Source organism: Betta splendens, chromosome 1 (assembly GCF_900634795.4).
Source record: "Betta splendens chromosome 1, fBetSpl5.4, whole genome shotgun sequence".
NCBI classification, from domain to species: domain Eukaryota; kingdom Metazoa; phylum Chordata; class Actinopteri; order Anabantiformes; family Osphronemidae; genus Betta; species Betta splendens.
In genome coordinates, this window is record NC_040881.3 from 14,479,685 (window position 1) to 14,493,364 (window position 13,680).

Sequence of the window (13,680 nt, forward strand, 5' to 3'; positions counted from 1 at the left end):
ATCTGGCAAAACAGTTAGAAGGTAGAAGGTGCTATTCCCATGTGAAAATCACCCAGGCAGCTCCAAAACGAGTGTGATCCACAGAGACGACTCATCTTATGCCTTGAATTAAAAACATTTAACTGAACCAAGCGCTGACTCTGCCAAAAAACATTTTATTAAAGTTGTCTTTATGAGAAAGACGGGGCTGATAAAATGCAATCACCTACTGCAGCCTGAGTGTGTGTGTGTGTATGCGTGCGTGCGTGCGTGTGTGTGTGTGTGTGTGTGTGTGTGTGTGTGTGTGTGCGTGCGTGTGTGCTCTCCCACTGTTCTATCAGGCGAGTGGAGCAGAGGCGGCTGGAGGTTGCTGTCAGACTGAGGAGGAGAGATGGATGGATAGGCCACAGAGACGTGGCGTGAAGAATGTGAGACTGACGGCAGATGGGGTGCGAGAGATGGAATCCTGTGCTTCCATCCTGGCTACGAGGAGCGAAGCAGTACGAAGAACCCTGAAGAAATAAAAGGGTAGAGGCATCGATTAAAGAATCGATTTCCCCTCGCAACCGAGTCTCTCGCGCTCCGTGTCACCTTTGGGCTCATTCCCTCACGGCTGTAACATAATCCTTACGCTGGACGCTCTGTTTAATTTATGAAATACTCTTGTCCTCGCATCCGCTTTGTCATTTTGCATTCGCCTGCCAGCAGCAGCACCTCTCAGGTGGTAACACGGCAGCGACGCCCATTGCTCAAAGGCATGAACATGACATTCAGTGAAATCCATCACTGAAGCCTTTGCCCCTCAGTCACAGCAGTAGACAGCTGTGAAATACTGTTAGGACATACACAGATACACACATTAGCACATATGGTAATCTTTATTCAGTTGGTTTGGTCTCTTGAGAAAAAGGCCAGCTGCTAAACGTGCTACTACATTATGTTCATCTGCTAATGATTTCATTTATTTATGTTTAGTTCATCCAGTGTTGAGCCTTTTTGACAGATCAAGATTGAGCTCAATATGAATCCTTGCAAAAGAAAATGACGATAAGATCTGAATGAATTGAGATGAGTGGTGTTGAAGAGACTACATGTATAAGAAACCACTATGTGTGTTAAAACACAGCGAGAAAAAGTTGTTGGTGGAGGCAACGAGAGATTAGGCAGAGAGAAAACAGTGCATGCAGAGAAAATTGGAGCGACGCCACCAGTCGGGTTTTCTAAGGATTCTGGTCCTCGAATGCTCTCCGAAACAGGGACAGTCCTTCAAAGCCAAGGAAAGAAAAGGGGCGTCTGTTCAAGCGAAAGCTGACGCCTGCCACATTCAGAACAGCATCGTCACATCTCGCAAGAACGTTTCAAGCCTTGTGTGAGTATTTACCACCGCATACTGTACAAACATCAAATACTTTACAAGCTGGCCTCTCATGAATTACCACCCACTTAACACTCCGCTGAAATGGGTTGGTTGGGTGTGAGGACGGCCAAAGAGACAGGGGCTTTGGTGGGTCAGGTTGAGTTGATGACTTCCTCATCGCCTACTGGAGAGAAAAGAATTCTAGTTATGGGGTTAAAAATTTATGGAAGGATGCTGTTGGAACCCACTTCATGAATATTGTTTCCTTTGTACCACTTTTTAAAGGACCGGTGTTGTAGCTGAGCAGAGCTGCCAGAGTGCATCTCTATCCGAGGCAATGATCGCTGACGCTGTTAAGGTTTGGTGCTGGGAATGACGCACGAGCATGAGTGAGTCAGAGAAATACCTTGACTCAGCAAAATATTATTTATCATGGGATCCGACCTACAGTACATGTATGTGGATCTGCAGCTGACCTCTTCTTCCCTGTAAATGGTGCACCAGGCCACTCCTCCTACATCACAACGAGAGGTTGCACGATAAAGGTTTATTGTGATGCAGGAGTCACTGTTCAGGCTTTGAGAAATGATCCTTACGAAGTACAGGAGCACAAATGTAGAGCATCTGTGGAGGGGCATGCTAAACGATGCACTACAAGGAAAGGTATTGTTTACACCTGCGTTGAGCTGCGTTCCCAGTGGGAGAGCCAGAACTGTCTTTGAACTGAGGGAATGTGTTCTAATCAAACAGCCCCACATAGTTTAAGCAAACTGGATCAAAGCCTGGAGCATCCAACCTTAGACTTTTTGATATAGTTTCGAAAAGAAACAGTCACAGCGTGAGGAAGTGTGAGCATCTTAGAAATCCTGTCTATGTCAGGAGTCTCAGTTATAGAAGATTATCACACATCAAGGAAAAATGTCAAATAAAGATCCTTGCACGTCAGATTTGGTGTCGGATCTGGATCTGTTCAGCTTCACGTCGGTCTCATCGGCGCCCGCCTGCCACAGCGTTGGCGCCGCACGGTTGTGCGAAGGACAACGCAACCACGAATTCTTCAAATGACACTTGAATTCATCTCTTTATTTGATCTTTTGAATGTGCTCAAAGTGGAGAAGTAAACACTTGTTCTCATAGAAAAGGACAGAGCTTAGTGTAACATGAAAATTCTTCAGAGTGCTGTTCGTTATACAAACAATACAATATATCATACTTATACGTGTGATAATGAAGCACCACACAATAATACTGTACTGCCCTCCAATATTTACACACGGAGAAAAGCATTAGCCCTTCTGGCCGTAAATGAGATGCGATGACGAAAATGTTGACCGTCCAGCGTCACTTTCACATCCTTGTGTGTAGGTTCTGACACGCGTGAGCAGCAGACAATAAAAGAAAACAATGAGGTGTTTGTGTTTTTACTGTGTGCCTGTGACATAAGACACAAAAAAGGATGAGAATAGACCCTTGACAAAGAGAATCAGGCCATTTGGTAGAGCAGGTTTGTGCGCTCCGTCTCTCTTTCTGACACAAACAAGAAAAAGTTTCCTCAGGAGCACACACACACACACACACACACACACACACACACACACACACACACACACACACACGCGCACACACACCGCACACACACTCGCACAGTCAGAGCCTCAGTAGGCGGCCATCTGCCTCAGCGGAGCTCCATCTATTCCATCTATTCTCTCAGAGGGAACAGGGAGGTGCAACCACATGCCTGGGTGAGGAAATTGCCTGTGACGCCCCTCTACTACACATGCCACTGCATCAAGTAAACAAAACACACACACACACACACACACACACACACACATACACACACGTCCCGATGAGAAGTTTCCATAGCAGCATCATTGAAGCCACACACATAACACAGAAGCAGAAATATGAGTTTTCTCGAGGATGACTTTTTTTTTTGTTGTTGTTGATCTTGTTGAAACAGTTTTGCTACTGAAACAGTAAGCGTAGAGCCCCTTCGTCCCATTGGTCCTCGTGTCGAGAGTGTGACGCAGTAGAAAGGCAGAGGGGGGGGGGGGGGGGGGGGGGGGGGGGGGGGGAGGGGGGAGAAAGGTAGAAACGATAGGATCCACTTTCCTGACGCCACGAACAACAGCCGCGTGGAGATTGTCAAGGCCTTCGCGTTGGATTCAGCGAACGAGGTCACGTTATGCTGCAGATCAAGTATCTGTGTAAACCCGTCTCCTCCGGCGCAGTCGCTGCGGCATGCATGCATCACAGTAACCGCCGTGAATCATACTCAAATGAAGGGAGGGGGGCTGGATGACGGGGAGGGTAAGCCGAAGCGCATGCCACAGTCCAAAGGCGAGTTTCCCGTCCCTTTTTCCACACGTCGGTTCGATCCTTTGATGGAGCCTCCCTTCATCTTCATTTCAAGAGCAATCCCTGAAGAAACCGAAGGTGGGTCGAAGTGTCTATCAGAACCCGAGCCATGCAGGACACCACCCCCACCCTCCTCTCAGAAGGAGCGCTTCCACGACTTGCAGAGGATCTTCTGGAAGGCTCTGCGGAAGTCCTGGTTGAAGATGGTGTAGATGACGGGGTTGAGCGAGCTGTTGCAGTAGCCAATCCAGAAAAAGAACTTGAACAGCGTCTCCGGGATCTGGCACGGCCGCCGGCAGATTCCGTACAGGCTGTAGGAGAAGAAGAACGGGAACCAGCACACGACGAACACGCCCATGACCACGGCGAGGACGAAGGTGAAGCGCTTCTCCCGAGCGGCGGAGGCCTTCTTCCGGTTGACCGTGCTCCGGCGTTTGCGGCGAGACGAGAACAGGTCCATGGACTTGGAACTGGCCCGCGATTTCCGGCTGGAGTACTTGGAGGCCGAGCTGCTCTTCCGACTGGACTTCCGGTCCTTCCTGTCGTCGTGGTGGTTCTTGGAGGAGTTGGAACTTTTCTTGGGTTTCTCGTCCGATGAGCTGCTGTCGTCGTAGTCGTCGTCGTGGTCCGTCTGGGGGTGTTTGGTCTCGTTCGGTGGGGGCGACCCGACCGGCTGTTCCTGACAGTGCCCATTTTCCCGCTCCTGCTCTTTCACACTTCCGCCCCTGTTGGACTTCATTGAACCGCTTTTGCCTGGTTCAGCTTTGTCCATCCCATTCTCCAGGGGAGAGTCCCTCTTCTTCTCTGACATTGTTCTGGTTCTGGTCTTTGCCACCTGGTAGATCCTTATATAGACCAAGATCATGATAACACAAGGGGCAAAGAATGATCCAATGCTGGAGTAGAGAATGTACCAGGTCTCATCATTTAGCATACACTGAGGACTGTCCTCGCTGCTGCTTCTGGTCATGGAAATGAGTGGTGGGAAGGAAATGACAGCTGAGATCCACCAGACTACCACAATCATGCATTTAACCCGTTTCGGGGTTCTCTTCAAGTTATACTCTACCGCCTGTGTCACCGACCAGTACCGGTCCAAGCTGATAGCGCACAGGTGAACAATGGAAGAGGTGCAGAATAAAACATCCAGAGCCAGATAGATGTCGCACCAGATTTTCCCAAAGAACCAGTATCCCATAAGTTCGTTTGCCAGAGAAAACGGCATGACCAGCGTGGCCACCAGAATGTCGGCGCTGGCCAGGGAGACGAGAAAAAGGTTCTGGGGTGGTTTCAAAGCTCTGCTGGTTAGAACGGCGATGACAACCAAGACGTTCCCGACTATTGTAAACAAAATGAGAAAGCTGACAAGTCCTGCCAGAGTCCAGATAGCGAGCTGGGTGTACTGGCCGGAGGAGGTGGAATTAGAGGAGATGTTATCGCTCTCCATCCCGTCCTCCAGACTGGAAATGTTGAAGAAATCCATTATGAGTCTCTCTGCAGTCAAGGTGTGACTTTGAAATGTTTTTAAATCTGCGCAGATAGTCCGTAAAAATGTGCCGTTAAAAGCGCGCACGTTTCGCCACAACCTTCAGACGGCGTTTTTCTTCTCTCCTCATCTGCGATCTTCCCTCTTCTGGATATAATAAAACTGTCATCGTGGTCATAAAATAAAGAATGAGAATAAGGCTCGCGGCGTGCGATGTCTTTTAGGTCCTTAGTCCGTAAATGTGCGTGCAGAATTTCCATGGCTCGAGCGCGGACTCTCCCTCCTCGCCGCGTCCTCGCTCATCCCGACTGTGCCCGCGTCTCTCCACCTCCTCCGCCTCCCCGCTGGGTCCTGAGAGAGGTTTGTAACGACCACGTGCTTTTCAGCGGCCGCCCGCTCCGCCCCGGAGCGCAGAGGAGCGGAGAGGAGCGCGGCGGTCGCCGGAGAGGAGGTGGAAGCGTTCAAATAAGCGAGCCGAAATGTCCATTCAGAATGAATCCAATAAGGTGCTGCCGGGAAGGCGCACGTCGCGCGTTAACGCGAGCGGACACGTAAGAAGTGAGTCTCCGCATATTTGACTTTTGAACACCAGTTTGTGAATTCAGAGCGCGTTTCTGTCTAATAGACGGAGCGGGCTGTTTACCGGAGGTCACGTTGTCAGGACGCGCGTCTGAGCCGCCAGTGATGGAGCCCTGTCCTTCCGTGCGCACGCTGGAGGTCAGTATTGTTACAGCCTGCCCCGGAGGATCAAGGAAGACACACACACACACACACACACACACACACACACACACACACACACACACACGCCATAAAAATCAACCGCTGATATTCAATATAACACAGCTGTCAGGTGAAGTCATATTCCAGTTTGTGCAGGTGAACTGGAAAAAAAAAGCCCGTGTGACCTTGCAGAGCGAACTTATCAACCCACTGTTTATAAGCTGTCAGCGTTTGTGATGCGGTAATTGTGCTGATAAGAAGATTACAGGATTACACAGTGACGGTGTCGTGTTGTCAGCGAAGCAAGAAGCACTTGGCTTTTTTTTTTTTGGAGATGGGCTCATCGTGTGTATGGAGAAGCCCTGTCGGAGCGAATGGGACAGGACGGGGCAGTGCACGATATACTAATGTGCATGAAATATAGAAGTGGAATCTGAAGAACTCAGTTTACGGTTATTATCACGTGGAGCAGTATGTGCTGCCACACAAAAGAAGCCGAGCTTATTCTCCATTGTTTATTTATTCCTTCTGCTTCTGTCAATGTGAGCTCTATCTACCTTTCTGTCTTTTGCCGGTGCTGCAGCGCCCTGCACTTGATTGCTTGGGGTTAATTTTGTTATATACGAGCTCACGTCAGTAGGAATAATAGGGAAAAAAAAGCCTCCTAGAGTTAAGTTGTTTTTTTTTTGCCTCTCTGCTTCCGTTAACTCCATCCGCTCTGGGTGGCGCTTCTTCCTGGATGAAGCCTGTCTCCCCCTTTTGGCTCGAAGCCCGGTATTAAGTTCCCCCGACCGATGTGTTTATTGACCGTGTCCTCTGGCTAAGTACCTGTCATTAATCACCGAGTGCTCAGCCACAGAATTAAAGAGCAGCAGCAGCCGCGAGAAATGCTAAAGTTCAAATTGATACTCATCAAGGCTATAAGGTGGAATGAGGCGGGCTCAGGGGGGGCTGCTGCTCATCTGCCTGCATGGGAAGCACACTCAAGTTGATACTAACCCCCCCCCCCCCCCCCCAATCTGAAACACACCCATCTCCCTCCGATTCAGCCTGTTTACATTGAACCCAGGCAGAGTGATGCTGTGGGTCACTATGGATGCACTCTAAGCTGATTTTGAAGAGACAGACAAGCCCTATTATGGCCATTAAGTCGTGTCCCAGGGCCACAGCTCTGTCCATATAATTGGGGCAGCAGTGAGCGATCTGTTCTATTACCAAGCCCTTCTTTTTGTCTCCAACATTGTTCCCTGCTCAGTGGGAACAAGTTAGCTCCTCCTGCCTCCAGACATCTTCCAGCTTTTGGGTGTCAAGGAAACAGTGCCGACTGCATTTATCTCTTTAAGTCAAGCCTTCGTCCTTTCCTTTGGCTCTCCGGTGCTACAAGCTCCCTTTAGTCGGAACCTTTTGGAAAATGAATCTCTAATTAAGTCCCCGAGCCTTCGCATCACGTTACCCCGGTTCCGCCACGATCCGGCAGGCGTGCAGCGGTGCGGCCGAGACTCCGTCATCTGCAGGTCGACGCCGCAGCGCGTGCGAAACGGAAAATCCGGGCTTTCTGTTGGAGCAAATGGGGAGAGGCCACACGAGCCTAACGGGCTTCCACCTGCCAGAGCCTCAGACAACCTACTCACACCTGATGCGTTCCCACGAGGCGACGTGACTCCGGCCTTCCGCGGCCTGGCGAAAGTCAATGGAGTCGCTGCTCTGGTCATTGTGCATCATCACACAATCGGCTCCTAATTGCTAGAAGGCATACATGTAACACCCCAGGCCTCAACCCCCACGTTCTGTAGCGCTTCAATGAATCCCTAATGAAACAGCAGAGGGACGACTGCTGATTATTTATATACTGAGTGTGATGAGGACACTAATGTGGATCAAGAATGTTAAATTAAATGCTAATATGTAATGTAGGATGATAAAGAAATCATTTGAAATGTCACCGCGAACCTCTGTGTTTCTGTTTTCTTTCACCTGGTCTTCATTCTTCTCGGTTTCCCCGCGTCGAACGCAGTGAATCTGCACAAGGCTGCTGAACGCGAAAATCACTCTGATGATGGTTTCGGCGCGATGCCTTGTGTGCGGCTGATTTATTCAGAAATAATCACACCGTGACTGTGGAATAAAAGCCTGGATTTAGGCTGACGCTCATCAAGAATAAAGACGATTCCCCCGAGTGCGTTTTTGGGCGTTTCAGAAATCGAACGCCGGCGCCGCCGAAGGAGCCGCGGACGCTTTAGTCGCACAAATTGGCCGTGAAAATGGAGTCGATGTGTTGTATCTTAATTGATGCCATGAGAGCTTTTTTTTTTTTTTTTGCCAGTGACCAGCGTTTTATAGAGCGCCTGAGGAGAGGTAGAACGTGGGCAGCGGGTCGCACGCACGGTGAAAACACCGTTAAAAGCCTCTTTCAGCTCCTGAGGTGATCGGTGCGAGAGGCTCCAGTCAGAGCTCGGGTCCGAAAAGGACACGGCGCCGGTTCCTCTGTGGACACCGACTACATGGCTGCACTGTGAGATGCATGTGTGCTGACATTAACATGCTCAGCCTGTTGGACTCTGTATCACAGTATATACAGTATCAGTATCAATATATACAATTATAAAAAATGTTGTAATTTTGTGTTAGATTAAAATTCATCAAATTATCACATATTCATCAAATTAGTGGCCACATTTGACAATATGTTTGGGCCTCCTCCCGTATAGAACAAACCATCTGTGTTCAGTTGAGGAGGCAATGGAGTTTTAATTACCAGCGCGGCTGCAAACATTAATCAAAATGTGATACTGCAGAACGTTCGGCGCAAACTCGTTTAGGCCTCGTAAAACTTTCGGGCATGTGTTGTAGCACGACAGACTGTAACAGGGCGCAGAGACAACTTTTTTTTTTTTTCTTTTCGATTATGCAACTGTCCCGACAAGGATGGACCGTCCAATTACACGCGCCGCCTTGCTCGAGAGCAGTGTCTGGCCCGATAAAGTCATTACTGTCCATCCTGGTGACAGTTGGGCCGGACCGGCAGATCTGCAGGCGGCCGGAGCAGCGGGCACAGCAGGGTTGCGAGCGTGACGCCCCGGGCAGGAGCCCGGCACCAGGCACCGGTCGGCCTCCGTAGGTGTCGCGTCACCATCCGCACGCCAGACTGAGGCGGTGAGAGATGACCATCTGTGGTGCGTCACTGCGCGGGAGGTCAAGCACACAGCGGACGCATCGCTGCCGGTGGATAATGAACATAGAGCCACTAATGCTAATATACCGTGAAACTGTGCTGTACCGGAGGTTAGTGAATCCACCAGTTGTCATTGTATGGTCGTCTTATTACAGTTAATTAGTTTTAACCCAAGGTTCCTCTGGATCATGAAGTTACTGTATCTCTTGTAGAGATTCAGATTCAGCAGATTCAACAGAATGACGTAGGATTTGAAACTCTGCGATTTTCTTTGCTTCTGACTTTTTTATCAGACAATGAGGAATTGTTTGACTGCAGAATTTAATGTCAACCGCTCCATAAATGCGACAGTATATAAATGCTACTATTGTGCTACTCTGTGCCAACTGTGAGTCATGCAACACTGTCGAGAGGATAAATAAATAACGGTTTTACGTCCTAATCCAAAATATCACCTCCCACTTTGCAGCTCTATTATTGTTCTGCATCATACTGTGCCCCATGACCACTATCACTCCTGACACTTTGCTTCTGGAGGGAATTACGATGCGGTCGCTGAATGGTACAGTGCAGCAAAGCGATGGCATCACAACTCGCTGCCCAAAAGGAAACAGGATATGACAAACTAATGGGCCGAGGGAGGATATGACAGAGAAAGCCTGAATCAGGACACCCAACGTTACGTTACAGCAGCTTACTGATGCACCAGCACTTTGCTACCATTCATTCTGGGACCACACATGGATCTGTTGTTACAGTACAGCAAGGACAAAAGGAAGTGAGGGGCGCATCCAGCTGTCCTAACACATCTGTGATCTGGCTCCCCACACAAACAGTGGGAAGTGTGGGACGCCCCCTGTTGTGCACAAAGGCAGGTGTAAGAACTAGATGCTAAAATAATATACGACCCTGGCATTTTTGAACTTGTGAATCTCACAGGAAACACGCTATAGTCAATTAATCAAGAGTAAATGAGCTGAATCTTCTTAGAGTTGGGGGAAAAGCTCACAACCTGCAGCCTGTCTGTTTCTCAGCCTCTTTAATTGGTGCCAGCTGATCTGAACACACACTTTGCCATAGCGGTGGCAGTGACATCTCAGCCCTACTGGTCTCCACTGGGCGTACTGGTTTTAGTGAGGCTTTCGCTCGTCTCTCGCCCTCAGGTCGCTGTTGGTTGTGTGTGCATGCATTTTTATGTGGGTCTGTTTTGGCCTGAAATGATTTGACTCTCCTGAGCCCAGTGTGACTGGAGGAGAGTTAAGAAGTTCAGACAACCCAAGCTGTCCTGATGTGACTTCACAGAGATAGGCGTGCGTCAGAATTCGATCATATTCAGATTTGTTTTTTGTTTTTTTTTGCTTGTCCTTTACAAGCTTGAATTGATTTTCATCTGTTTTTCAAACTGTACACACGTTGCAGTTTGATCTACTAATGCCCTAACAAAAAAAGTGTCTTTCTCTCTCTTTGCTCTAATTGTAACCACAATTTATTATCATGTTCAGTCATTTGAATAATGTATCAGCAAATGTTTGCACATGTGACTCGTGACTAACTGAGTGGAGATTTCGTCGTAGCATTCGAGGTGGCGGCGATTGGTGTGAACACGAGGGCAAAGCGTGTTGTTGACAGTCTCTGACAGTAGGATTCAGAAAGCGATCTGCTGTTTGGGTTCGTTTTAGTGTATTAACCAGGTTAGGAAGACAGCGATGTTACACTGGAAAACATTGTGACAGACTCCTATGCTAACCATGCTAACCCATGCTAACCATGCTAACCCGCGCTAACCCCGAGGCAGCCTGAGGTCGTTGCTTCCTGGCGGAGGTGAGCGGTGGCTGCACACCGCCTCTGCTGGAGACGAGCGAAGCAGGGCGAATTCAATTACTGCTGCACATAATGAAATGAGTCTTTAAAAAAAGAAAAAGGAACCTCCCTCGGCCACACGTGCACCCAGACGCTCTCACGCTCCACTGCTTCTCACACGTGCATCGGTGAGCGAGCAGATCCCGCTCGCAGATAAACGCATGCGGATTAAAAACGCCCTCTCCGTTCGTCGCCCGACGAACACATTTGTTTTACCGGAGTCTGCTGTGAAATGATGCACAGACTCTCGCTGGGCCTTGTTTCCCTTCCTGGGAAACAGCTTGAAGATTTGTCATCGGAGACCATTAGTGCACAGACGTCTGCAGCGCGGCTTTACTTTTGCTGATTGGAGTCCTGTCCTCCTAATGTGTGTCTGTGCCGTGGTCGCTTTCCTGTCGCTCAGTGAAAAACGTTTGATGATGTGTCTTCTGATGCTGGGTTCACTCTTGGTCAGGCTGCCCCAGTTTCTCCAAATCGTTTCACTGTGATATAAAAAACCTTAAGGTTTGTCCTTACGTGTCGGGACTAAAACCTTCACACTAAGAACAGCTTTGCTTGGAATAATTATGACGTTGTGCGTCCTATTCGCTTCTACCGTTGCCTTCTCCAACTTTACCACTATTTCCAAGTTCATAGTGTGACATATTTTGAACTGCGCATAAAGGCCTATTTTAATGCCCACCAGCTGCATTCTGAGGGAACAAACTTGTTTTTGTGCACTGAACGGCTGCAATAAAAGTGTCGCTCGTGGCGTTATCGACTAAGACGGCGGGATAAATTTGAGCGCGCGTGCGTGTGTGATTGACATAGCTGGAGAACTGGGAGGTTTTAATGAGCCTCGTGTTCGAACGCAAACCAGATGTGACTGCTTGTTCAGTGAAGTGCATCACTAGCTATAAATCGGATAAATGCAGGGCGGCTTGAAGCCAATTACGTGACAACTTCTGTGTCTATGGTTCCAATAAAGTACAGGATTCAAAATATGTTATAAGCTGCTCCTCATTTGCTGGGATGAGTTCCCCTCGAACGCCGTCTGGTGCTTCGCGCGCCACTGTCTGTTGGTTTCTGCCGTTTGTCACGATCTGGGTTTTGTGTCTAGTTGTTTCCGGTTTTATTTTGGTAGTCTCCTGGTTTCTATTTCTGCTTGAGCTTTATTTCCGGTTTTTGTTCTTGTCACAGCTGCCCCTGCTTCACCTGGTCGTTATCCGCACCTGCACTGTATCAGTAATCAAGCCACGTTGTATTTAACCACCACCAGTGTCCTTAGTCCCTTGCCAGATCGTTGTTCGTGTGTCGTCGTGCTTTCCCAGTTTCATTGTTCCTGCCGTGTCTTCGTGTTTCCTGTTTTTTTTGATGCTCGACCTTGTTACTACTGCCTGTTGCCGACCATTGCCTGCCTGACCACGATTCTACGCCTGATGTTTGGTATTGTACTCTCCTCCCGGTTATGATCTGTGCCTGCTCCTGACTACGTCTCCGCCTAATCCCATGTAACTCGTCTGATCACCTGTGTATGACCCTGCCTGGACTTTACTCCGCATACTGGAATAAACCACACTCTTTAACGCCAGAGAATCGTGTATTGTGCTGTGCATGTGGGTCCTTCATCTGCCGTTCCTGACAGAACGATCTGGCCAAACTTGGACCCAGCCAGCACTCAGCCGTCGCCCAGGTCAGTGACTGTTTTGTTCCTTGGTTTTTTTTTTGGCGGCGAGTCTCCTTCACCTGCGAGGAAGTATGGAGTTCACCTGCGCCGAGCTACCCAGCGACCTACGTGTTTATTTTAAGATCCTCGCGGAGGATTACCGACGGGCGATTAACCCGGAGAACCAGCGCAGCGCCGTGGAGGTGGCGATATTGACGCTGGAGGACGATGACAGCGCGTTAGAGCGCCCCAGTGTTCGTCACCTCTATGAGCGGCTGTGCGCGAGGTTCGATGAGCTAAGCGACGCGCTCCGCACCACGCCAGCGCCGGTCGCACCGCCGATGGTTTCGGTTTCCTCCTCCCAGCCCCGTCGGACCGTCACGATTGCACCAGCCTGCCCAGCCCCACGTTTGCTCCGCTGGGAGGATTTCCTGCACTCGTGCGGTCCCCTGTCTCCGTGGTCTCCAGCTCAGCCGTGTTCCGTTCAGTCTCCAGCCCAGCCGCGAGCTGTTCAGTCTCCAGTCCAGCCGCGAGCTGTTCAGTCTCCAGTCCAGCCGAGCCCTGTTCAGTCTCCAGTCCAGCCGAGCCCTGTTCAGTCTCCAGTCCAGCCGAGCCCTGTTCAGTCTCCAGTCCAGCCGAGCCCTGTTCAGTCTCCAGTCCAGTCGAGCCCAGTCCAGGTTCCAGTTCAGTCGAGCCCAGTCCAGGTTCCAGTTCAGTCGAGCCCAGCCCCGGTTCCAGTTCAGTCGAGCCCAGTCCCAGTCCAGTCGAGCCCAGTCCCAGTCCAGTCGAGCCCAGTCCCAGTACAGTCGAGCCCTGTCCCAGTACAGTCGAGCCCTGTCCCAGTACAGTCCAGTCACGCTCCTGTCCCAGTTCAGTCCAGTCACGCTCCTGTCCCAGTTCAGTCCAGTCACGCGCAGGTCTTATCCCAGCCAGAGGACTCCACCTGTCGAACGGGTGCTGTGCACACCCGATCAGGCCCGACGTCTCCTCCGTCGAGCTCGGCAGCTGTAAGCAGTCATGCCGGCTCCGGAGGGGACGCCGTCCCAGTTCCTGTCGGCCATGTTGCGGCCGTTCCTGTCGGCCATGTTGCGGCCGTT

At 49.9% G+C, this 13,680-nt stretch overlaps 1 protein-coding gene across 1 annotated transcript; it reads right to left on the reverse strand.

Moving 5' to 3' along the window:
* Positions 1-2,398: 2,398 nt before the first annotated feature.
* Positions 2,399-5,684, reverse strand: adra2c (adrenoceptor alpha 2C). The gene has a single exon (XM_029152846.3). It carries the CDS (start codon positions 5,178-5,180, stop codon positions 3,834-3,836), a length of 1,347 nt encoding a protein of 448 aa, XP_029008679.1. The 5' UTR covers positions 5,181-5,684; the 3' UTR covers positions 2,399-3,833.
* Between the last annotated feature and the right edge of the window lie 7,996 nt (positions 5,685-13,680).

Excerpts from the sequence above, each read along its gene's own strand:
- adra2c (XM_029152846.3), bottom strand. The coding sequence starts at position 5,180 with ATGGATTTCTTCAACATTTCCAGTCTGGAGGACGGGATGGAGAGCGAT.